This window comes from Nesoenas mayeri, assembly GCF_963082525.1.
Source record: "Nesoenas mayeri genome assembly, chromosome: 1".
In the NCBI taxonomy this organism is placed as follows: Eukaryota; Metazoa; Chordata; class Aves; order Columbiformes; family Columbidae; genus Nesoenas; species Nesoenas mayeri.
Genome location: NC_137541.1, coordinates 203810433 through 203835975, shown reverse-complemented (window position 1 = coordinate 203835975; position 25543 = coordinate 203810433). Strand labels below are relative to the sequence as shown.

The following is a 25543-nucleotide window of genomic DNA, read 5'->3' as shown; positions in this document are numbered from 1 at the left end:
TCAGTGTAAAAGAGAAGAATATCATACCAGTGTTCAAGCCTTTAGTTCTTCCTACAGATTAGGCCTTAATATCTTATTGCTACTGTCCCTTCACACTGTCATGCTGTGACCAGACTTTTGTGTTAGTCTGTCACCGTTCCAGCCTTATACTCACTTTCATGAAGAAAGACATGTTTCCAGGCTCTCTCCTTCTCCACAGTGGATAGCTACAACAGACACAGTAGATACCAGCTAGTCAGCTGATGGAACATTACAGTGCTCTTAATAAATCTAGTAGTTCTAAAGCTTTAGTCTTTTTTAAGACCATGTTTTTTTTCCCCAGTAATTTTTTCATCTCATTTACCCTTTAGTGCTTAAATTAATTGATCGTAAATGTACCATTAGTTCTTTTCATAAATCCTAAAAGCAGAGCTACTAACATTTATTCCTGAAAATTCAAACAATGGAAGATAACAGTAAAGATTTTTTTAATCTATTACAGTTTAATTACTTTAATTAGTTTCTTAATTTCTGTAATTTAGAAGCTGATGCACTATGTTGGTTTTTTTTTAATTTTAGCGATCTTGTAAAGATTTTTCTTTTTGGAGAGTGTAGTATTTGTTAAAAGCTGTGTTTATTGCAGTCAATAATAAACAAGTTGTAGTTTATCGGTAGAAATTTACTTGTTGTGTAAAGAAAGTGTTAAGATTATCAGTTACTTTAGGAGTAATTAACAAATTCAGGTTTGCCTTAAATTCCCAGCCTGATTAAATAGCAAAAAATTATATCTTGTTACAAAACTAAATTACTAAAAAAATATTTTCAGTTCATAAGGTTGTGGCAATCCCACTCATTTCATTTTAAGTGCACTTGCCACAGAGTATTGCAAATAAAGTAGCTGCAAATACATTCTCTTTGCTACATAACAGCCATGCCCTGGACTATATAAACATTGGAAACTGAAGATTTAGGATTTTCTAACGTCTTAACCTGTGTTTTGGCTCTTATGAAGTGAACGTTTGTTAACCAGCTCTGTAAAAGGACTGCTTTCTGCCCTCTAAACACCCTGTCTCTATGCCGACGGGAAACATTGTGCCTTATTTACTGTAATTCGGCCAGTTCTGTGGTGCAATATGGCAGATATTTAGTCATTACTCAGAACTACCAGTACAGGCGATCAACAGATTAGAAGAGACAATGAAGAAAAACATGATGTTCGGTTAGATGGGAATATAATACAGGAGAATGTTACTGCATAAGTCAAATTTTAATGAAAACATGATATAAACACTCCTAACTCATACAGAAAACAGCTGTTGGCTTTAACAATAACAACAACTGTGCTCTTGGTTCAATATGTCATCCAGAAAATGGTACCATCACTGGAACAGATACTTTTAGATGGTTGGTACTAGATTGTGACATTATCAGAGGAACATGGTTTTATCTAGCAGCATTTGATACAGTAGCAGAAGTGTATAGTTCTTTCAGACTGCTTTGTTTGATGGCTTTGTTCTCACTAGAACTCAAGAATCAATTTTTTCCCTAACATTATACTCCCTTATTGTGGAAGATTAGCACCAGCTGATGTGACACATACTTGTGTGACATGTTGATGCCATGGTCATATGACAGTATGAGGACATCATGATGACATCATCATTCAGCTGTGAGTTTCTTCAGTTTCACAACTGGGGTTTCTCAGTGGCCTGCACTTCACTTTTTTTTTTTGGACAATGGGTTGCTCACTATTTATGGTGTCTTTCCCTGTTTGTTATTCATGCTGCGTGACTTTTAAGTGACAAGCTGTTGAGTTTTTCTGTTCCTTGTTTAAGCCACTGTGAACTCTTTTATTTGCCTATGAGACACACTCAGAGTGTTTGTGCCAAAATTAATTAAAATAGGGGAATCCAAGGAGAATATCCAGTTATTTAATAGTAGGGATCAGACTAACTATGCACATTTCTAAACCAAATACGCAAATACTATTATACTCAGTTCTTTCATCACTTCACAAGAAAGGTCAGTCTTATTTTGCATAAGAGTGATTGGCCTAAGGTCATCCAGAAGACAAGGAATAAAGCAAGGACAAGACCTCACAGCTGATGTCATCATGCCATTCTTGCTAAGCTACACTCTGATGAATATACAAACACCTGTGATAGCTCAAGACAGAATGAAACCTGTAACTTCAGCTTATGTACAAGACAGGCAAAAGCAGAGATACAGAGGAGTCTGGGTCCTTATTTAGCCTGGGTGCATCTGGTCATCTCGAAGGGGTTTATTTCTAGCTTGACTAAGAGGAGTTTTGATTATGAGCTGCAATGCCTGATCCGGACTCATTGCTTCTCTTTCTCTAGCAATTTTACACGGCTTCCTCACCTAGCAGGAACAAGAGAGAATCTCCATCTGGCACAGCAAGTCCAAGCTGAGTGGAAGGAGTTTGGTTTGGATTCTGTTCAGTTGGTTCATTACGATGTCTTGCTCTCTTACCCTGATGACACTAAGCCCAACTACATCTCAATAATTGATGACCATGGAAATGAGGTACAGAAAACAACAGTTTTTGCAAACAGGGAACAAAATCACTTTCATCCACTCGGGAAGATGGAAAGGGAAAGCTGTCCTCTGTTAATGGTGTTGGGCCTGATCCAAAGCTCGTGGGAATGAGAGGTTCCAGTTTGCTTTTATATTTTGTATCTTCTTAATGTATGTGCTAGGAATACTAACAATTACCCTAATTCATACAGCATACTGACGTATATGGATTAAAGGAGAATTATATAAGAGAATTACTTTATGTAATTCAATTATTTTAAAATTGTTCTGTTATTTAGAAAAAGGAAGTAACTATGGTCAGCATCATTATTTGCATTAATTTATTATGCAGTATTGGTAATTGTGCTAAATTCAGTTTCCTGAGGATTAGAGTTTAGGCCTTGAGATGTACTGTCAGAAGTAACATCAGTTCATTACAGAGTAGCTCTGGGGTTAACAGAAGCTCCAGGGATGAGCAGAATGCAAGTGTTATTTACTTTTATGATCTAACCTGCTCATACCTGCTGTACTTGAGACCACCTTAAGGGACCCAGTGTTCATTTAAGCAGGATTCTGTGTGAAGAGTGGAGATGGGATCTGCAAGATCACATATTGAACCTGTATACTGAAAGGGATGCCCAGTGCTAACTGAAGTTTTGGCCACATATAGAGTTCTAAAACTGAAGTTCTTTACACTACAAATATAATACATGTGAAATGTGCCTGATTACAGTACTTCTTTTCCATTTTTCTTGGTTTCTTTAGGTTTTTTTCTTCTTCTTTCCCACTAGATTTTCAACACATCATTGTCTGAGCCTTCTCCTCCCGGATATGAAGCTGTTAGAGATGTGGTGCCACCTTACAGTGCATTTTCAGCCCAAGGAATGCCTGAGGTAACAGAGCAGAATAATAAAAGAAATAGAAGTAGAAAAAGCAGCAGCAATAGATCAAGAAATAGGAATGGAAAGAAATGGAAAAGTATGGAATACTGTTGCATAATGTAGAATAGCACAGAATGGTAAAGAAGAAAGTGAAATTCCTGGGTCATAGGCTTTATTTGTTCAAAACCTGACATCACCAGTAGGAAACAAGTCCTAGCTCCAATGTCCTTGGTAGATTTGCAGTGGAACAATGTTCAAATTGAGCAGTCATACATATATGTTCCATTTTTTTTTCTAATTTGAGTCAGAATTGGATTTTATTTTCACCTTTTCCTTTGAAATTGTTGAAATAAATCCTTACTGTTGTCAGCTGCTATAACCTTCTCCAGATATTTTTGTGACTATGCACCATTGTTTCCCATCTTCGTGAACAAATAAGACTGTTGTATTTATGTAGCCAGATGAACAATGTAATTTTCAAAATGCTGCTTCCCCAAGGCTCACACTGACAGGTATAACTGCATAGGGTATAGTCTGCTTGGAAATGGCTTTTGTTAGCATTTCAAGCTGGCGGTAAATGTTGCTGTGGTCTGAGCTTAACACTAATCCTTTCTGTGTTCTTGTAGAGATGGTATCAGCTGACAGGCTTTCTTTCATGAAGCTGAACTGTGTAACAGGAATTTTCATTCCTATGATTATTAGTGGTTTCGATTAAGAATTTGTGAGATTAGAATTTTTTGTTGTTTTTCTCAGTATCTTTCCTGTCTATACATAGAATAATGTAGGTTAGCAGGGCCCTCTGGAGGTCGTCTGGTCCAATCTCTGTTTTAAAGTTGGATCTGACTTTGAAACCTGCTAACAATGCTTTTACTCACACAGCCCGATATTAGTCATGTGCTTTCTGAAGTTTGTTAATAAGCTGTGCAAGTCTAGAAGACAAAAGGTATCCTGTATTCATTTGCCTCAGATACTCAAAGGACGCTGGAGAACCAGGCAGATAGTCTGTACTCTAGGATACGGCAGCTTAGAGTGTTTCAAGAATTGCAGTGGGAATTTTGAAACATGTAAGGTAAAATTAATGGATTCTGACTTTGTATCATAACATAATATGCCCAAAGAAATACAGAATAACTTCACCACTTTATTTGGTTTCTGCAAAGCTACAGTAAGTGATGGGATATGGGAGATTATAAAAACAAGTTTTAAAAGTTGTAGCTTCCTTCTTTAGAACATTATTTTATTTTAATGAAATGTAAGAACATTGTTTCTGAAGAAAAATGAAGACAGATTGTCTTTTCAAAATATGATGCTTCTGTTCACCTTAGTACATAATACATTGACAAAAGCTCCAGCGCTGTTAGAAATAACATTCTCCAGTGAGAAGTTGTCTGCACCTGTACTGCAAACAGGGAGCATGTCTATAGCCCGGCAGTGGGAATACTCACTGAGTTCACAGCTCTTCTGAGTTCTCCCAGGCCTATTCATGTACTTTATGTTAAAAGCTGTTCTATTAAAAATCAGAACTAAGCTGTGGAGAGAGATATTTGGAATTTGCCAAGTACAATCATCAGTCATAGTTTCTCTTTATGTTCATTGATTTTGCGAGCAATTCCTGCATAAAGCTCCACGTTCAATGAAGGGAGAAAGCTGTAAAGTACCTGCATCTCAAGGGTAACTGTAGTCTCACGAGTCGGCCACCTTCCTGGAAAGTGGGAGAAACGGATCAAAAGTTCTTTATACTGAGAGACCCCAAGAATGCAGCTCTCATGTTTTCTGGGTGAGTGCTCTGATCAGGGAGTTGTGGAAATACAGTTTGGTGCTGCTAGCACTATTACTTTTTCCTACAGCTGCTTTTTAGAAATAAGTGGCAGTGAGTGTCTTTTGAAGATTAAATTCTGTCAGAGTGGGATAGTAGCTACTTGCCTGCTAAAGTGAGACCCTGCAGAGATTTAAAGAAGTTTCCACTCATTTCAGCTTCTCAGTAGATGGAAGAGGGAATATATCCTCATCTTTCACACAGATTGTCAGAAAATGTATGTTTCTTCTGTGTGGTGTATTTTAAATAAATCCCAATAAAAAGTCAGATGAAAAACTTTAAGGTTTGAGCAGAAAGTTCTTTTAACTGTAATGCTTAGCAGAATGCAAAGTAGTGGAATCATATTCTGTCAGACAGTAATAATAGTTTGGAACATTAACATCATAGATAATGACAAAATTCTGCTCTTCCCTTTTTTTTTAAGTGACTGAAACAGTATTCCTATCCAGTTTATGATGGTCATAAGTAAGAGGTGTCCCTGAGATCTCTAACTACACTAGAAGAGCCCAGAGAAGACATTTTATGGGTCCACACTACATTCTCAAAGCTTGTATTTTGTAATAGTTCTATAAACATGAGGGATTTCCTCACATCACTAGGAAATTGTGATACAAAACTGTCACAATGTTCTGGTAAGAAATTTATTGCATTGATGTAGCTCTTAGTCCTGTTAATGAGGGTTAAAGATGAAGAATTTTCAGAGATGTTAAAAGAATTAAAGAAGCCTGATCTACTATGCAATATATCGAATATTGCCACAAGCTTCAAATAAGTACCTTTTAATGTAGTTTCAGAAATCTAGAGATTGAATAAATATGAATTATTCTACAACACCAGGAAAAATGCTATGAATACAGTTTATATGCTTTATATCAGATACAGTTATAGAGCTTCTAAAGATCAGAAATGTTCTTTTTATGATGCAATCTACTTAATCAAAGTGTAAATGGGTTTTCATCATAAAATGTTACTCTTATGTTGGCTTGTTTTGCACTTCAGTGTACAAAAAGGGCCCTGAATGTGAGAACCCAGCAGGTTGCTATTAATTGTAATAATTACAGCTCTGCAATGATGTAAGCCACACTATTGAAATCAACATGCTTGTATTTGTCATTAAAATATAATAGCCTACAAATGTAGCTATTCTGTACAACGTATTCTAAAGAAATTATGTTAAAATGGAAGACCACATTTCCCTTTTGCTCAGTCTAAATAGAGAAGAAAAACTGTCTTAACTTCAGCAGAGTCACATTTTTCTGAGAGTGAAACTACTCCATAAATTCAGAAAAGCCTCCCCAAGAATGATCTTTGTGGTTTTGAATTATTCTTCTCTGAACAGAGAGGACCAGAATCTTACCAGCTGTGAAACTCTTTACCTTATCTAAATGCAGTCCCATTTATTTCATGAATTTATCCTAAGTTCATTTCACATAATTTAAGCAGAAATTACAACTTGAGCAGATTACTGATGAAACTATTACAGTCAAAATGACTGTATCACAGTCTTATCAGGAGATGCTGCATGGTGTTAATATGAGACCATCTGCACGTCTAGTCAGCAATTTTAGTCAGTACAAGGGATTTAAGCTTATGCCTTTTTGAAATTAAATTGAAAATCTCTCTGAAGGTGTCTGGTAATATGGAGAAATGCAGTAAAGCAGAGTTTCCTGTCACCCAGTTTCAGTTGTTTGAGCTTGTAGACACCTTCCCTAAACTAGTCTTGGCAGCTTTTTAGAGGGATTTTCTCTACAGCAGTCTTTGAGATATAATCCTTGAGAGGCAAATCCAGAGGGCAATTTATTCGTTCCTAAAATAGGTGTTTAAAACAGATTTGGAGTGAATTCTTCTGGAAAGAGTGAGTTCCTGTAGAACTTACCAGCTCTTCACTGGCTAGGGAGTGTACTATAGGACCTTTGTAGACAATGCCAGCAACTTTTAGGTAGCTGACGTTAAGGAAGATGAATCATGCACCAAGTATTGAGCAACGTTGTTGAAACACAATCATGAAGAGTACTTTATTCATGTGCGAGGTGTATTTATTTTGACAGTCCAGTACCTGCAGCTTCTGTTGTATTGACTGACAACTGAGTCCGTAGAATTTAATAGGTTATTGACATCATTCAGTCTACTGCATAAAATACAATTGAAGGAAAGGCAGGAAGATGTGCCAGGGCAGGTTTAGGTCAGATATTAGGAAAAGATTCTTCACCCAGAGGGTCTTGCAGCACTGGAACAGGCTCCCCAGGGAGGTATCACAGCCCCAAGCCTGAGAGTGTTCAAGAAGAGGCTGGACAACACCCTCGGACACACGGTGTGAACTGTGGGGTTGTCCTGTCCAGGGACAGGAATTGGACTCAATGATCCTTGTGGGTCCCTTCCAACTCAGGACGTTCTTTGCTTCTATGATATTTACTGTGATGTCTGGGTCCAAAATACCTCCAGCTGTCCAAGACTGACTACAGCTTAAACAGACTATGAGTAGAAGTAAGTGACATACTCTGAGCACTTAACTCTAAATTTCTCTTTCAGAAGTCATATCTTAACATTCTCCATTGAGAACAAAGTGTGGCAACTTTGGTTGGTAGGAGTATAAATTCATTAGAAATCGCTTACCTAACTAGTTGTCTCATGATCAAAGAAGAATTAATACCAGAGCCATCCCTGGAGCTCATTGTTTTCTGTTTATTTTCTTACTACATCACATCCTCCTTTTGACATGCTCATTGACATTATTGTTTGAAATTCTGCTTCTTTCTATTAGGGTGAGTTAGTTTACGTGAATTATGGCCGCACCGAGGACTTCTTTAAGCTAGAACGTGAAATGGGAATTAACTGTTCAGGAAAAATTGTTATTGCCAGATATGGGAAGATCTTCAGAGGAAATAAGGTAATGCTTCTATATTGAAATGTTACTTGTGCTGTCCTTCACTTTATTTCAAGAGACTGAAACACTTATGTAAAGTATTCTGAAGATTTTAGTGTAGCTGAGTTTTCATAGAGCTGTGTTCAAATATGATTCTTTAGTGGAAGATATAAAATATATATTTGACATTTTTGTAATATATCTATAGGATAAAAGTAAATAATTTGGAAAATGTTATGTGTTTTTTTATTCATCTGCATGCTGTATATTGCTCCAAAATATTACTGACATTTTTGGGTCATACATTCTAACTGAACTAGACTGTTCTTCATGGGGCAGCTGTTCTTTAAGATGCCTATATCGTGTTTCTAAAGGTGTCTGTACACTAGGCAGAGACAATAACTATATGGAGGTTATTCTAAATTCTATATTTGTTTATTCAGTGTCCCTATCATATAAATATTTTTTAAACTACAGTTTTCTTCAGATTTTCATGGCCTGACAGGTATGGACATATTCATGTACATATTTCGGGCATACGCTCAAGTTATTTGCTCAATAGGGATGTAAGAAGAAAGTCTATTTAAAGTGTTTGGCTGTTGTACAAAAATTAGTTTGACCCTAATTTGGGCAGGACTGTAATTTGTATTTCTCAGTTACCTAAGGGTATCAAACACTGAATCTCCTTGCTCGAGTGCCAACTCTTATTCTACACTGTTGACTAATATTCTGTGAGCTTACAAGTGGGTAACTCACTGGTTTATGTACAAGCCATTTTCACCAGTGAAAAGTAACTCATATTCTGGGTCAGATAGTGTTTTCGCTAAATTGTTTACCACTCTTAAAGATACTATCTGAATGGAAAAGATTTAAAAATTGAAGAAGTTACTGCTGTCTATGAATCTTTTATTAAAATGAAATGCACAGACCTTGGAGTTACTAATATCTAGAGGGGCAGCTGTCCTGTGATCTGGAAATTGCATGCTGCAAGGGGTGATATGTTCATTCTTACAGTGGTATTTCTAATGATGTTTTATATACTGAAGAATTTGTTAGCCTGTATAATATCTTGAGAACTGTACTGCCGTTTTTCCACTTCCTAATGGTGTACAAGAATAGGATAGAGGTTAGAAGGCAAGTACTATGTTTCCTAAAAAAACCCCTGTGGTATTTCTGAATTAAAATACACAAATTTTAAACTGTTGGGGATTAGTTGTCACTCGGTCATTATACATCACTGTCATATCGAGTGGCAAAACAGATTGGGAAGTCAGAATGAAATATATTTTCTCTCTTTCACTTTTTACCAAGCAATATTATACAATAATAAAGTCCTTGAGAACACTTTTAAATCAAAACAGCATGCAGGTCAGTCCTTCTGCCATAATAAGCCCAAGATACATACTCTTTGGAGTTACTCTTGTTCACAGCCAAAGACAGTTTCAAGCTCTCCAATAATAATCTTTCTTTGTAGTCTGAACTCCAAGTATTGAGGACATCACTTAGGTAAAAAAGATAAATACATGACTAACTGAAAGATAAGGTTACATCAATGTGATACAGTTTTTTCCATCTGTGATGTGTACATTTCAATAGTCAGCTGATTGTATTGATCTGAACAACAGAATACAAACTCAGGTTCTATAGTAATACTGTGAAGGATGTTTTCTATGTTACTGCAATTGTCTCCTAGCTAAAATTCAAAGCAACAACAAACCTCTTACTATCATATAGAACCTGATATCTGCATGTATATTTGAAGGAAATATTATTATATGGGACAGTTACGGGCCCTTTACTTAGCCCAAGCTTGCAAAAGGCCCTGAGGAATAATTGCTGTAATTTATAATACTTTCTTTTGCCCCTTGAACTCTTGTGTCAAGCTGTAAAAGGACTGGATAAGGACTGGAGATGTGCTTTGCAGGTAAAGAATGCTGAATTGGCAGGTGCCAAGGGAGTTATTCTGTACTCTGACCCTGCTGACTACTGCGCCCCAGGAGTAGGTGCTTACCCAGATGGCTGGAACCTTCCAGGCGGAGGAGCCCAGCGTGGGAATGTGTTAAACCTGAATGGGGCTGGGGACCCTCTGACACCAGGTTATCCTGCAAAAGGTGAGTGACACTAGAGAAGTCATGCTAGGAGTGTCTGGTTTCAGGAAAGTAGGAGAAGGTCATGGAGGTGTTCTTTCCCTTGGAATAAAACACATTTTTTCTTGGTCTTTCTGTTGCTCAAAAGAGGCAGATTTGGGCTTCACATCAGTAGGCTACTTCTGCAAATGGTGCATGAGAAACAGTGAGGGAACGTTAAGGGAGCCACAAAGTGCAGCGGTGTGCTGCTTAACTTCACAGACATACCCAAGTTAGCCCAGAGATCACGACACAAGCATTCGACAGCTGAAACGCAAGTAATTTCTTCCTGCTTCTCATCAGTAAGTCAGCAAGGAGCCAGCCTGCACAGCTCTCAGATTTATTTGCTTTTGCACTTCTCCTTTCTGCAGAATTTTGTAGAATCGTAGAAAAGTTTGTGTTGGAGAGGACCTTTGAAGGTTGTCTAGTCCAACCTGCCTGGTAATGAGCAGGGACATCTTCAACTACATCTGGTTGCCCAGAGCTCTGTCCAACCTGACCATGAGTGTTTCCAGGGGTGAAGCATCTATCACCTTTCTGTGCATCCTGTGCCAGTGTTTCACCACCCTCATAATAAAAAAATTGGACCGCTTTCCCTCCACAAAAGCCCCTACTGGCAATGCTGACATCTTTCATTCTGGGCCTCATGTCACCTGGCTGCAGCTGAAGCTCCTGAGAAGCTGACCAGTCCCCACTGGTTCATCACCTTCATGCTTTCTCAGCTGCTTATTTGAGTTCTACCTAAGCTGTTTCATTTAACTGGACTGTATGAAGAACCACTCAAGCCAGCACTTGAGCCAGCATATCTGAGAGAGGCTGTCACCTCAAGAAGAGCAGTGCCTCAGTGATGGGGAATGCTGTCTTTAGCCAGCACAACTTGCACCGGAAGAGGACACATGTTCACAATGGCAGATGGCAGGAGCTGACCATGAGGGAGATTTCTGGTTCCTCACGCTAAATTCAGTGATCTCATAGATGGATCCCTGTCTGCTTCACTCAACAAGGGTCCTGTGAATGTTGTATTAAGGCGGAAACTATTTTTTTTCCATACCTGTTGGCTTACAAACATCAAATTTTGTCAAGATTGTGAAAATTAAGTTTCTCATTTGTAAAAAAAAAAAACAACAATTCGTATTTGGCCTCTGTCAGAACGAAACCTAGACTTAATTTTGTTCACAAAAACAGCAGTATGGAATATTCAGTAGCCCAATATGTAAGATTTTATCTGCATCTTTTATCAACTGGCAAATATTTTTTAGTTCTGAGCTGAATATTCCAGACATCAGACTACAGACTTCCTCTTTGCTCTTGTTCTTTCTGTGGCTCAGTCTGAAGTTTTTTTCACCTGGAAAGAAATATTTCTACCTAAAAGCATTTCAATGCAAAAAAAAAGCACAAATAATTTAAAAATTCCAGCCACTTCTAAATGCCTGACTGCAGACACTATGGGAGAGTCTTTGTTTGTGACTCTCTGAAAGTGTGTTGATAAAGAATGAAATCACTGAAGAAATGCCAGCATGACTTCTAGGTAACTGAAATTATTATCCCTGACTCTGGCGTTAGGGCTGTGCTGTGAACTGTACAGATTCTTTCTGAGAGTTGTAAATGTGAACATATCTCTTTTGCTTTCAGAATACACCTACCGATTAGACAAAGGCAGTGGTGTAGGTCTCCCAAAAATTCCAGTTCATCCCATTGGCTATCATGATGCTGAGTCTTTACTGCGGTGAGTGTATGAGGAATTTTAAGCAGACTGTGTTTTGAAAGTTATGAGAGTATTTGAAAAGAAAGGGTAAAGACTTTTGCACTGCGCTTTTCCTATAGCTGTTGAAATAGTGTATGTTTGTTTGTCATTAGGTTTTCTGTAGGAGGTAAACATGTTTGTTGTACATATCAGACACGTGCAGAGTGTTCTTGAAAGGATAATTTGTAATATATTATGATCAATTGAGTATCCTGAAGTTATAAAGTGCTTCTCAGTTCAAATAAAGGGAAAAGTTTTTGAGGATGGCATGATATCATTCTTGTGAAAAAGACCACAAATGAAGGCACTCATTTGTCCACGGTAATACTTGCCATGCGTGTTTGATGGGACAGTATCTGTACTGTCTTCTGTTAAAGGAAGGCGTGTGCTTTCTCTCGTCAGGTGTATTATGTTGCATAAATAATAAATTATGCTAGTGAACTAATATAAGGACACTGGGGAAACTCTGGACTGGCTTAGGGGGTATAGTAGACATCTGTGTGTAAGTAAGGGTGCTTACTAAACATGCGAGAGATGTGAAGACAGGCTGGCAGCTTACCAGAGGACAGCATTAAAATGCAGAATTATCTTAACAAACCAAATAAGTTATCTGAAAAAGCTAATGTGATTGAGTTGGCAAGTGTATCACTCCCCTAAAAATGTAGCAGTTATCATCTGTATCAACTGCTGAGATACAGAGCAGGAAATAGCAGTGTTGGCAACGGTACCAGGGATGAGTGTTCAGGACAAGAAGTGAAAATAATCTTCAGTGTGTATTTGTATGGAATTTTACATCCAAATTATATGAACTATTATTCAGCTCTGTATGGTGCTTCTGTGGGAATACTGAGTCCCTGAAAAATAGTTCTATCTTGGTTCTCTATGCAGGTTTTGTCTGAAGCACTGAGGCTATTTATTTTTATACGAGGCAGAATTTTACTGTCTTTGCTATCTTTGCATACTTTATGTTCATCAACACTGTTCTAGTGTTTTTCCTATTTCCTCCCAGACTTTTATGGACTAATAAGTCTTCAAACTGTATTTTTGGTAACACTTTATGGCCATCACTGTTCTGAGGATAACTGCTCATGAGGATAAAGTTATAGGTTAAAATAACTCTTTTTTTCCACTGCCAACTAGTAGTGGTACAGCAGATTAATATGTATTAATATGGTGTAGCTAGATATTTCTCTTCAATAAATTGTAAGTAATTCTAGAACTTGGTTTTAATAGTCATTAATGAAATTTAGTCCTCTAAAAATACCGGGGCCTTGTTTTTAGTTTTGTCTTGAGAAGTAATAATTTCTAGTTATTCCTTCTATCATATTTTTGTATAAAAATATACCAAGCACTATAAATCCTTTAAAATAGGTGAATAATGAGGGGTGATTGTGATCCACTGAATTACTGCATTTCCAGTTGTGTTAACTGAGAAAAAACATCTCACCTTTGACAGTGGAACAAGAAAAGGTGACTTGGATTAATCATGTTTCTCCAGCTTTAGACACTTTTGAAACACATCAGCTCTGTCTATGCTACCAGATAAAACAGTATCTAGGGACGGACACTGGAAGACAACTGCCTGTGCTGATAAACTGTTAGAATGGTCCAAGTTATTCTCCGCTAATTCAAATGCAAATGTAGTTCAAGGCAGTAGAATGTTCCAGGGACCATTTACAAGACGCAGTTTGTAAACAAAACCTTTGGAGGCCAACACTGTCTTCCAGGATAACTTCAGGCCATTCCAAGCTGATCTCAATGCCCAGGATTATTCCTCTTTGTTAGTTTACTAGTATTAACGTAGATCAAAAGATAGATTATTCTTCTGTAGAAGTTTGTAGTATAAATTGTCTAAGTCTAAGACCATTACTGTGGTCTGTGTGTGATGGGACCTAACAGAGTGTGATTCCTGGTTCCTCATTTGTGTTTGGCGCTATTGTAAGATGTCTGTAACTAATAATGATAACTTTTTTTTATTACAGTAATATGGGAGGATATGCACCACCGCATAGTAGCTGGAAAGGAAATTTGAATGTGTCCTACAACGTTGGTCCTGGCTTCACAACAAGTTATTCTACAAGGTCAGTTTTGTTTCATAAGGAAAGCATGCTTGGGATCAGAGAAAAACAGGTGGAGCAATAGAATTTGACCAAAGGTAGAGTAGTTGAGGTTATCTGCAGCATTTCTTTGATTGTGACCATTTACTGGGCTGAAATGTGTCCAGTTCAAAGCTTCGCTAGATTTACATCTTGATTGGATGGATATGACTGAATTACTTTAGTTTCCAGCTAGTCTTGAACAAGTTTAATTTGAAAAGCATCTAGCCTTTGACAGACTATTTGATGAGACTGATTATTTTTGAGAATTGAATTTGTGTGTTGTCTTTTTTATCTGTTGCTGGTTTTTGTTGTTTCAGATTTGTTTTAAACAGATTTAGTAATTATAATATAGGACCAAAGTCCAGGTCTTTCAATATTGACGGAGCTATTGTACTGACTTCATGTGAACCATTTGACCTTTTCCCTGTGTCTTAGTCATACCACATGAAAAATGCTTTCTGAAAAATACACAAGCAACCCTTGAGGATGAGTTGCTGCATCTCCATCTGTGTCGTAGATAAACAGGCAAAGTCTCTTGGTGCAACTCAGGTTGGCTGATTTTCTACTGCCTGAGGTGCCACATTAGTACTGACTGTGCTGGAGTCAGTTCTGGTTTGCGCCAACCTCTAGATGTTTAGAACTATTTACCTTTTTAACTCTTGTTATGGTTCAGCCCCAGCTGACAATCAAGCACCACACAGCTGCTTGCTCACTGCCGCCCCTCCAGTGGGACAGGGAAAACATTCCAAAAAAAACCTCATGGGTTGAGCTGAGAACAGTTTAATAGGACAGCAAAGGAAAATAGAATAACAATGACAATAACAATGAGATATACAAAACAAGTGATGCACGATGAAATTGCTCACCAACCACTGACAGATGCCCAGCCCGTCCCTGAGCAGCAGTTCCCCCTGACCAACTTCCTCAAAGTTTATATGCTGATCGGGACTTCATATAGTTTGAACATCCCTTTGGTCAGTTGGGGTCAGTTGTCCTGGCTGTGTCCCCTCCCAGCTTCTTGTCACTCCCCACCTTCTCACTGTCAGGCCAGTATGAGAAGCTGAAAAGTCCTTGACTGCTTAGCAACAACTAAAATATCAGTGTTCTAAATCTAAAACACAGCACTGTACCAGCTATTAGGTAGAAAGTGAACTCTATCCCAGCTGAAACCAGGACATTAGAGGGTTTTCATTTTTTTTTCACTATTCTAAATTTAAAAACTAGCTGCTAGCAGAAAATCTTTGAATTTGGAGTTCTAAGCCTGTTATCTGTATAAACCTGACATCAATAACAGTACAATACTCTCAAGGGCTGAATGCTTTTCTTAGTTGCACAAGTATAAATCCAGAAATAAATGGACTGAAATATTTTCAGATTTACTTTGGTTTAATGAAGGTCAAAATGCTTTCCTTACAATTTATATTATCGACTTCTGAAAGGTGTCAAGATGTTTTGTTATCTAATCTGGTGGATTTTCTCTTTGGATTTTCTTCCCAATACACTAGAAAGGTAAAAATGCACATTCACAGCCACAACGAAATCACAAGGATTTACAATGTGATTGGTACCATCAGAGGCACAGTGGAACCAGGTAAGGTTATTTGTCTTCAGTGTAATGTGAGCATGCAGTGACCTCCACATGCACTTCATAGTTAGAAGGGGGAAATAAAGAGTATAGTTTTCTCTAAAATATTGCACTACTTGATCATTGGTGTTGAAATATTTATTGTACCAGCTTTCATATGGTTCAGAGTATGTCAGCACTTTCACTGTAAATGCTGATTTTCGAGAGGGAGTCATAACAAAGGCAGAAATATTTGTCTTCAGACAAGTAACTTAGCAATTGAAAGAGTATTCTTAAGTGGATATTCTTCCCTGCTAACATGGGAATGGATTTTTCATTCTATCTGAAGACATCATGTCCACCGCTATTGACTTTTTGTCTGTCTTACAGTCTCTTGTAACCAATGAGATCTTACAGTCTAAAAAACCAGATATGTAGACATCTCTAGGGTGATGATAACATCATTTACCTTGTAAGTGCAGCACTTCCCCGTTGCTTGAAGTATAACTGTTAACCATATTGTAGTAGCACAGAGATCTAGTCTGGCTTTGATCTTATTAATCACATAGCTGTCATGATTTGGACAACCCTTTTGATGATTGACTATATATATATTCAGAGAAATACTGCACACTTTAATGTTGTGAGTTGGCGTGCTGTACAAATATAATTAGTGGATCAGCTTTACCATGAAACATACTGTTGTAAAATATGAAAAGGTGCTTTTATCTTCAGAGGAATGCTGCAGTATTTCTAATAATAGAAATAACATTAGGGAATTTAAGAGATTTTAATTCTTATAGGATCAAGTTGTTGTGTTTGGCAAATTCTTTATCCCTGTCTGAAAATACAGGAAAATACCTCTGGAGATTTAAAATGTCTTTCACATTTCTATCATGTATATTATAAACTATTAAGTTTGTTGCCTGACATCTATGTGGAAAATGATAAATTACTTTCAATTAACATCCATATGTCAGGAAAAAAGTCTTTCTAAGTAAACTTCCATAATTCATTTATCCAGACAGATATGTCATCCTGGGAGGCCACCGTGACTCATGGGTGTTTGGTGGCATTGATCCTCAGAGTGGGGCAGCAGTGGTTCACGAGATTGTGAGAAGCTTTGGAAAACTGAAAAAGAAAGGTAGTGTGATGAAAGAAGAAAACACATCAAAATCACTGCTCTCAGCAGTTCCTCTTGAGTTCTCTTGGATTTAAGCATATGCTTAATATTAAATATGTGTATCTCATTGATCTCTGGAATAAGCACTACTCTGCAGCACTTAATTTGTTCCAGTTACAACCTTGGTCTATATGAAGTAGTTTTGCTCAAGACAAAGGACACTTTAAGGAAAACAAAACACAAAATGAGGGATACTGAAATAAATATGATGTCTAGACACAATTGCTTACTGTGTATTTGAGGCTAGTCAAATTGGATGTTTCAATGGTCCTATAAAATTGATATGGGGCAACATCGAGAACCTTCTCAGCACTTGACTGTAGTTTGGAGACAGACCCAAGAATAAGTAGAGCATGTCTGTGTAATGCAAAGAATGAGCTGTGCAAACATAGTAGGAGGTAATGGTTAAAAATACCTCATGCCTAGTTACATTACAATAGGAGCAAATGTCAACTGCACCAAGTTTCAGCTGCTGTCAGAACAAATGCTGTCTCCCTGCGTGACATCCTGTGGATAGAGCCTCTGACATAACTCAAATACTGTGCTAGAGGAGCTTGCTTTGCCTACCCATCGTACTGAAAAACTCATGACATTTAGTTTTCTTTCCATTCCCTCCCAGCTATTGGATAAGAGGAAACTGTCTTTGGAATACAAGCTGAAAAAAAAAAAAAAAAAGAAAAAGGTAAAAAAAACCAGGGAGTAAAAGATGAACAGGTTCCAGTAAACTCAAAGGAAACTTTCAGCAAAGATACAGAGGCAGGGTAACAGAGCCTGTTCCATTTGACCTGGGTTTAGCTCAGATGCAGAACTTCAAGCAAAAGATCTTCATTTTGAAGGTGATCTGACAGAGTGATAGAGAATTCCTTAGAGTTTGAAATTCGGCATTTGGGAGACAGGTCAAAGAAATTCAGTAATAGATGTGAAAACATGGCCAAGACTTTGCTGTCGAAGTAGAAACTGGTATGCAATGTGTACTAAACTGAACAGTGCAAAAAGAGTAGAAAAGCATTTTTTCAAGAATTTGTGTGCAAGCACATTATTCAATATTAGAACTGAGATTGATATAAAATTAGCAAACCATCATTAGATTAGCTTGATGAAGAAGCTGGTGTTGAAGTTCCTTAAATGCAACTCTTTCCCTACAGATCAGGGGTAGAAGACGAGCCCCCCAAAAAGCTACATTTTCAGATTAGTTACCATGTAACTAACATGTAACTAACTTTATTTCTGTAATACAGTTTTCATGGTCTTTTATTGCAGGATGGAGGCCAAGGAGAACAGTGATATTTGCAAGCTGGGATGCAGAGGAATTTGGCTTGTTAGGATCGACAGAGTGGGCTGAGGTAAACCAAGGGTGTTCAAAGAGAAATTTTCACAGTGCCAGATCTTTGAGAAATCTCACAGAATCACAGAATGTCAGGGATTGGAAGGGACCTCAAAAGCTCATCCAGTCCAATCCCCCTGCCAGAGCAGGAACACCCAGATAAGGTTACACAGGAATGTGTCCAGGTGGGTTTTGAATGTCTCCAGAGTAGGAGACTCCACAACCTCCCTGTGCAGCCTGTTCCAGTGTCTGTCACCCTCACTGAGAAGGAGTTTCTTCTCAAATTTAAGTGGAATCTTTTGTGTTCCAGATTGAACCCATTACCCCTTGTCCTATCATTGGTTGTCACCGAGAAGAGCCTGGCTCCATCCTCGTGACACTCACCCTTTATACATCTGTAAATATTAATGAGGTCACCCCTCAGTTTCCTCTTCTCCAAGCTAAAGAGCCCCAGCTCCCTCAACCTTTCCTCATAAGGGAGATTCTTCACTCCCTTAATCATCTTTGTTGCCCTAATCTGTACCAGAAAGCAACATTTCTTCCCTCCCTCCTTCTTTACGCACACACGCACAGTCTTAAATTTCCTTTTGAACTACCAAGAAGATATGGCTCCTTGCAGTATATGATGTCGTTCCCTGAAACAACTGCTACTTCTCTGGATGGGAAAATAGTTCTGAGGAAAAATAGTTAATCAGCATTTTCTTCCTCTTTTCCTTCTCATAGGAAAATGCCAAAGTATTGCAAGCACGAGGAGTGGCTTATATCAATGCAGATTCCTCCATCGAAGGTACATAGTTTTGACTTATGTTTTACAGGAATGTGATGGTATATACAGATGACCGGGAGGCAATTTGGCTTGGAGATCCATGAAAGCTTCAATGTGATAATGTTATTGCATTAATTCAGGAATTGATATGGGGAGAAACTGTGACCCAGAATCATGATGTATCCTTCAGATATACCTGTCCCTTAGGGAATAAGTCCATTACAGTAGCTACAGTATTTGGGAAGCCATGGTAAGGGACAAGAAGTGTTGTGTCCCTGTCAGCAGTTCTATGACAACTCTTTAGATTCAGCTCCTCCTCTTATAGTGTGTGTAACAAACATAGGGGCATCCTAACAAATATAAATGCTCTGACAAGGTCACAGGAGGAGAACCTTTCTACAGGTACAATCAGTGAGTTCCTTGTGGAGAGTGTAGCTCTCTAGTCACTTTCTTATTGACAAATAATGGCACAAGGTTTCAGCTGAGTAGAACTTGCTTCTTTGGATAAATAGTTTTTCCCTGTTTTTCAGGAAACTACACACTACGTGTGGATTGCACACCACTGATGTACAGACTGGTGTACAGTCTGACTAAAGAGGTAATACTGCTTGAAATTTTTAGCCAGTGTGTCCAGTGCTCACTTACTGAATGACGCTCTGTGTATAAAATATGGTATCAGATGATTCAATGTTTTCTACCTGCAGTACCTCTTCTAAGACAACAGCTAAGTAACTGGAGCTTTATTTTTTCCCAGGAGTGGCAAAGAGATTTCAAACTTAAACCTTTAAATTATTAGCTATTCAAGATTAGGGAATTTTTCCATTCCTCCTGTGAAATTATTCCTCCTAAGAACAAAATAATTTTAAAAAGTCATGAACCAGAGAACAGAAACAAGCACAAACTTGGCTGCCCAGTTCAACTACTAGGGTGCCCACAGTAGTGGGAGACTAGGACTGACTTTAGGCAGGGGAAAAAATTGGACTTCCTACAGTGTTGTTTTCAGCATAATGTGAAAATGGTCAATGTGCTCAGCTTCAGTGTAGCCTGTTAGAGATTCACTGGCTCTCACCATGATGCTCTAACACATATTTGTGTGGCACACAAAATTAAAAGATGGGGCCCCTTTCTCAGGAAATAGCCTCACCATCTTGGATGCAAGAATTTGCTTGCTTTGAGAGTGGGTCTTAGAGACTGGCACTAAGGGGTTTTTATTAGTGTGGGGTTTTTTTTGTTTGGTTGGGGGTTTTTTTGTTTGGTTTTTTTTTGGTTGTTTTATTTGGTTGTTTTTTCCCTGATCATTTATATTAAAACATGAACATTTAATTAGTCTTCTGTGTGTGTTGTTTATATACATATATATATAATGTACATTCAGCCACTGTATGTATTCTATGAATCTACTATATCTGTCTTCATCTGCTGTATATATTCAGTCATCTGTCTTTTCCAGGGTCAATAATTTGTTATCTCTTGGAATCTGGCCTTAGACCGGTACAAAAGGAAAGGAAGTGTAGTCATTCAGTATAATCATTTTCTGGCAATTGAAAGACAACAAATAAAATCTAACTCTGTTAAAATTAGGTGCCCAGATAAAGATATTTCTGTCCTGAACTACAGAAGAGCTGATCACCTGCAGTTCTCATGGTGACCTGTGCTACATGCAGGTGTTCAGAACAGTCAGAAAATTAGATCAGCAGAGTCTCAGTTTGGGCGCCAAGATCCATCCTTAAAATATTGACCTAAATACCAGTAAGCATGGTTGCATAACCCTTCCTCAAGCTGGAAAGCAGCAACAAAGGCTGAAGAATGTAAGTAACCACAGCTTGTTGGTAGGCAGTGCCTGCAGAGAATGCTGATCAGGAAGCAGGTCCTGTGGGATCCCATCCAAAGTTAATCTGTGGCAATAGTGTTAACACTGTTCTGGCCTTCCTGACCAAAAATCCCAAATATATTAGTTTTATTTTTATTCTTATTGTGGAATAATTCTTAGATTCTAGGCATATATTTTAATAATAGAATCTATATTAATAATCATTCATGGATTAAAGATAATAAAACCTCAGCAGCCCATCAATAAAAAGAAAAGATGAAAAACTACCCACAGTGTTTAGCCTTCTCAGTAATCAGAAAGGTAGTCTGAAAAGTGTGATAAATATACGCTTTATGATGGTCATGATTTCTGTACCTATGTAGCAGTTATGATTATGTAAACACCAAGTACTGTACCCTTTGCCCTTCTATGGTTACTGCTGCATCCATGAAAATATTTTTTTGTGAACTACAACAAGGTAGAAACAGTTTTGAATTAAGCCAAGACAAAACTGAGGGATTTTTGTGTTGAATATTTAAATTAAATGGCTGAAAATCTCACAAATAAGTGTCAGAATGTAAATATTGACTTGAAATGTTTTGCTTTCCTTGTGTTTTCTACCTATTTTTAGCAAATGAACTATTCCTCTGGAAAATACTATGTATTTGAGCTGTTAAAATGGAAACGCAGAAAGGTTGAGGGACTTAAGACTATGACTTATTCATTGCCCTAAGCCATAGACTTTACATGATGCCAGGTTGCAGATTTGTTGCTTGGTAACATTTAAAATTGTTCCCTTTGTCTTTTTTTTATAATATACTTTTTCTAGATACCAAGTCCTGATGAGGGGTTTGAAGGAAAATCTCTTTATGAGAGCTGGTATAAAAAAAATCCATCAAGAGAATATAAAGAGGTCCCCAGGTCAGTGACAAAAGAAAATAAAAGAAATTCCAAGAACTATTATAACTTGTAGAGTGGGGGTTTTAAAGAAATATCCACTTGAAAAACTAAGCGTGTAAAACAAATGGTGTGATTCTCAGCTGGTATAAATTTCAGAGCTTTATTGATTGCAGCTGATACATTATTGTACAACAGTTTCATGAACTTGCCTTTGTAACATGGACAGAAGGCTTTATGAAAAGTAAAATGTTTGTGTAGTTTCTAGAGATTTAGACAAATAAGAGTAGGATGTATAAGCCAGCGGCAGGCACACCAGGTGCTAACACAGCAGCTTTCCCTTGCAGTTGCTTCCAGTGTTCTGGAAGGCCCCTGGGTTTGGGTGGCTGGGGAAGACATCAGGCAGGTTTTTACAACATTGTCCTTCAAAGTTACCAGGGTTTCTCTAGAGAATCTCAAAGATTTACTGTATTCCATGAAGCCATGTTGGCACTGTTCTGTTTTCTCTGAGGTGCGATAGTTGAATTTCAGTGTGAGGAAGGGCATTTGGTCTTCTCAATGATAAAAGACAATGAGTTAAATTCTCCTGTTGAGATTTTGCTTTCTCTGCCCCTGAGAATTATGACTGTGGCTGTGACTGCAGAATAATTGCCACAATACTTGTAAGCAAAATAAATTCTAGTTTAAGTATTTTCACTCAAGGCATTTTCCTCTTTCTTGTTAAAAGAATAAATAAACTGGGTTCTGGCAATGACTTTGAAGTCTTTTTTCAACGTCTTGGCATCGCTTCAGGCAGAGCACGTTACAGTAAAAATTGGGTAAGTCTGTGTCTGTTATTTTGTCTCCTCTGTAACTTCCTGAATAATATCACCTGTAATTGAACCATTTAGACTGCCGGTTTTTGGGAATAGTTCAGTTTAATGTCTCAAGGTGGAGTCCCAGTTCATTACTAGATCTCTATGTGGCACTACAACACAAATATTTAATAAATAGGAATGGTCAGTTTGGTGCCAGTCAGACAAAAGGACCATTGCTCAGTGCAAGTGGATGTGCTCAAGATTACCTGTGGTTGATGAAGGCTTATGAGTGGCTTATGATGACTTTTGAATGATTTATAATAGCTAATGAAGCTTTGAATTCAAAATGGTTCATGTTTTATGGAAAATACGTTTTTGACTCTGGAGTGTACAGTGAGATGAAACTAACTGAGGAATGTCCAAGGTGGACAATGTGGTCTTTTCCTCTGAAGTCATATCCAAAGATAGAAACAGAAATGACTGCTGAGACCCAAGCAAAGAGAGGAAGGGCAATCTCACCTTTATGTAGCCAACTCAAAGTTGGGTGTCTGTTCTTAACTATTTTCTTTAGGCTCTGTACATTGACAGTGAGGAGAGGCATCTTTAAATGATCGTTCATCTCATCATAGGTTGGTGTCTAAGAGAGCCGCTACTGAGCAGTTCTCCTCATTTGGCTCTCTGTAGTGGCTACTTAGGATTACTGTGACCTGAACACTTTACTTTACAGTGTCTTGAATCCCACAGCAAAGGTTCTCAAGCAAAGCTGAAGTGTCTGCAGCTCAATAACGATTTTGTTTGGGTTGGTTTGTTTCAGAATGTAGAAAAATATAGCAGCTATCCTGTTTACCACAGTGTCTATGAAACCTATGAAATTGTGGAGAGGTTTTATGATCCCACTTTCAAGAATCACCTGACAGTAGCTCAGGTACGGGGAGGGCTGGTGTTTGAATTGGCCAACTCCGTTGTGCTTCCTTTCGACTGTAGAGATTATGCGTCAGCTGTGAGCAACTATGCTCACATCATCTATAATCTGTCAAGGAATCATGAAAAGGAACTGGCAACATACAATGTGTCCTTTGGTATGTACAGTCTTTCGTCACACTTCTCTGTTAATGGTAATAATGGCCTTATCTTAATGTATATCTTAGTCATGACCTGGTATTTACCTTGTGCTGTGCTGTATGAACAGTAAATAAAAGAGCCACACCCTCCAATAATTTGAAATTTGAATATTCTATATTCTGTCACTAGTATGCCTGTGTAGAGAATACGCCACTGCCAAGTAGAGCTAATACTTCCAGTTGTGTTCTTTGACCTGTGCATGGGTCACCAATGTTGGCCAGGAGATACGTTTGTCTTGGTCCCTAAAAAAAACCACACTGCTTTGCAGCGTATGGTGTTGGATAATTCTCTGTCCAGCACTGATCATAGGACCAGAGGATAATTCAGATTAGAAGGAACCTCAGGAGGTCTCTAGGTCAATGTGCCCAAGGCAGGGGGAGCTCTGAGGTCAGACCAGGTTGCTTAGGGTTTTTTCCCATCTAGTCTTGGAAACCTTCAAGGACAGAAACTACAGAACCTCTCTGGACCACAATGCTTGACTGTCCTCAGAGTGAAAAGTTTTTCCTTATATCCAGTCAGAACTTGTTTCAGTTGATAGGCACAGGATGGCAAGTGCAGGCACCATAAGAAGTTTGCCGTGGGCCTTGGTTAGGCAGGAATGGCTCATCCCTATGCCACAACAGGCATCTTGTGAAATTTTATTTCGTGTCCTAGGGATTCACAATATGCCTCCTGCCTGAGGAGCCTTTATTTTATTGGCAACATTATACACTTTTCAGTTTAGGACTTGGCAGCTAATGACCAATATCAAAATCCCAGACCTGCCTGAACAGTCTGGTTCTGGCAATGTGTGCTCTAGTTCTTCGTATATCTACACACTCTTCAAGTAAAAAATAATAATATTCACAAAAATACTGATTTCTGTTGTCTCCAAGGAAAGTTTTCACATAGAATTACATCATTTTTAATGTAGAAGTATGAGGTCATCTGATTTTCATTCAGTCAGAATTGATACATCATGATCACAGTGAAAGATAAAGCTTTAATTTGAAGAATTTCATTTGTTAAGTGATTCCTTTAGAATTTGAAGTTAAATGCTTCCTTCCTGCTCTCTCCAGATGCTCTCTTCTCAGCTGTGAAGAATTTTACAGAACTTGCTGCTAGTTTTCATGAGAGACTGCAACAAATTGATATCAATAAGTAAGTTTAATTCTTTTGGTTTTTTCCAGTCAAATACTCCCTGTAGACCTCTGTGCCCAGAAGGCATAGTTTTCATTTGCATTTAGTCCCCTAAATAACCTTGGTGACAAATTACTGTCAGTCATTTGTTTCATTATAAGTCCTGATGGACTCTTGTCTTTAAGGATCTGGTTACTCTAGGAAACAAAAGTATAGAAATTTTGAATTAGTGGACATAAGAGACACTGCAGAGCCATGTTAGCTTCAAAAAATGTCCAAGCTAATTATTGTCAACTCTTGACAGATTTTAGTTGACAAGCAGTGCCAGGATGATACATGGATGTGACTAGAATGCTGGTTAGCATAAGCAGAGCCAGCTCAGTTGTGTAACTCTCTCTGAGTAGAGACATGTCTGAAGATTTTGTCACTGGATTATCATTAAAGAACAAATGTTGATTTGTGGTCTTTGTCTGCCAGTACTCTAGTTGTCATGATACTGGGATCACTTAATGGAAAAAAAAAACCAAACCAAACCAAATCGAACTATGCTATGATTGTAGTCATGGCAAACTTTTTGATGAGCTTTCAAAAAATTCTGTGCACCACCTATGCCAAAAGGCCTAGTTTGCACTTGACTTAATTCTTAATTTATTCTTTGTAGGCTGTGCCCAGAATGACAAACAAAACTTCCTTTTGTATATACATATGTGTATGTTACATTTCTTGGGACAAATCTAGATCAGCCATATGCTTACCCTTATGGAAGCCTAAGTGAGAATAAAAGCCATCTTTTTAATGGCAGCGACTCTCAAGATAAAGGAGTTAACAATAATTTCTTGTGTAAAATATGACATTTATGACATATGACATGTACGTGACATTTTCAAAATGGTTTAGTTGATAGATGGTGTAAAT

At 37.9% G+C, this 25543-nt stretch overlaps 1 protein-coding gene across 2 annotated transcripts in view; it reads left to right on the top strand.

Annotated features, from left to right (window-relative positions):
• The window catches only part of LOC308052746 (glutamate carboxypeptidase 2-like), a gene marked incomplete at both ends in the record, with an annotated part of 29680 nt that overhangs the window by 1996 nt on the left and 2141 nt on the right, over nucleotides 1-25543 (top strand). For both annotated transcript variants that reach the window (XM_080363353.1, XM_080363354.1), the window contains 15 exons: nucleotides 2340-2526; nucleotides 3309-3410; nucleotides 7976-8101; nucleotides 10002-10188; nucleotides 11836-11929; nucleotides 13930-14028; nucleotides 15552-15637; nucleotides 16635-16754; nucleotides 18054-18136; nucleotides 18841-18904; nucleotides 19414-19481; nucleotides 21523-21614; nucleotides 22318-22408; nucleotides 23202-23466; nucleotides 24568-24649. In XM_080363353.1, the coding sequence (XP_080219479.1) occupies nucleotides 2340-2526; nucleotides 3309-3410; nucleotides 7976-8101; nucleotides 10002-10188; nucleotides 11836-11929; nucleotides 13930-14028; nucleotides 15552-15637; nucleotides 16635-16754; nucleotides 18054-18136; nucleotides 18841-18904; nucleotides 19414-19481; nucleotides 21523-21614; nucleotides 22318-22408; nucleotides 23202-23466; nucleotides 24568-24649 (1746 nt within the window). The remainder of the gene's footprint in view (nucleotides 1-2339; nucleotides 2527-3308; nucleotides 3411-7975; nucleotides 8102-10001; nucleotides 10189-11835; nucleotides 11930-13929; nucleotides 14029-15551; nucleotides 15638-16634; nucleotides 16755-18053; nucleotides 18137-18840; nucleotides 18905-19413; nucleotides 19482-21522; nucleotides 21615-22317; nucleotides 22409-23201; nucleotides 23467-24567; nucleotides 24650-25543) is intronic.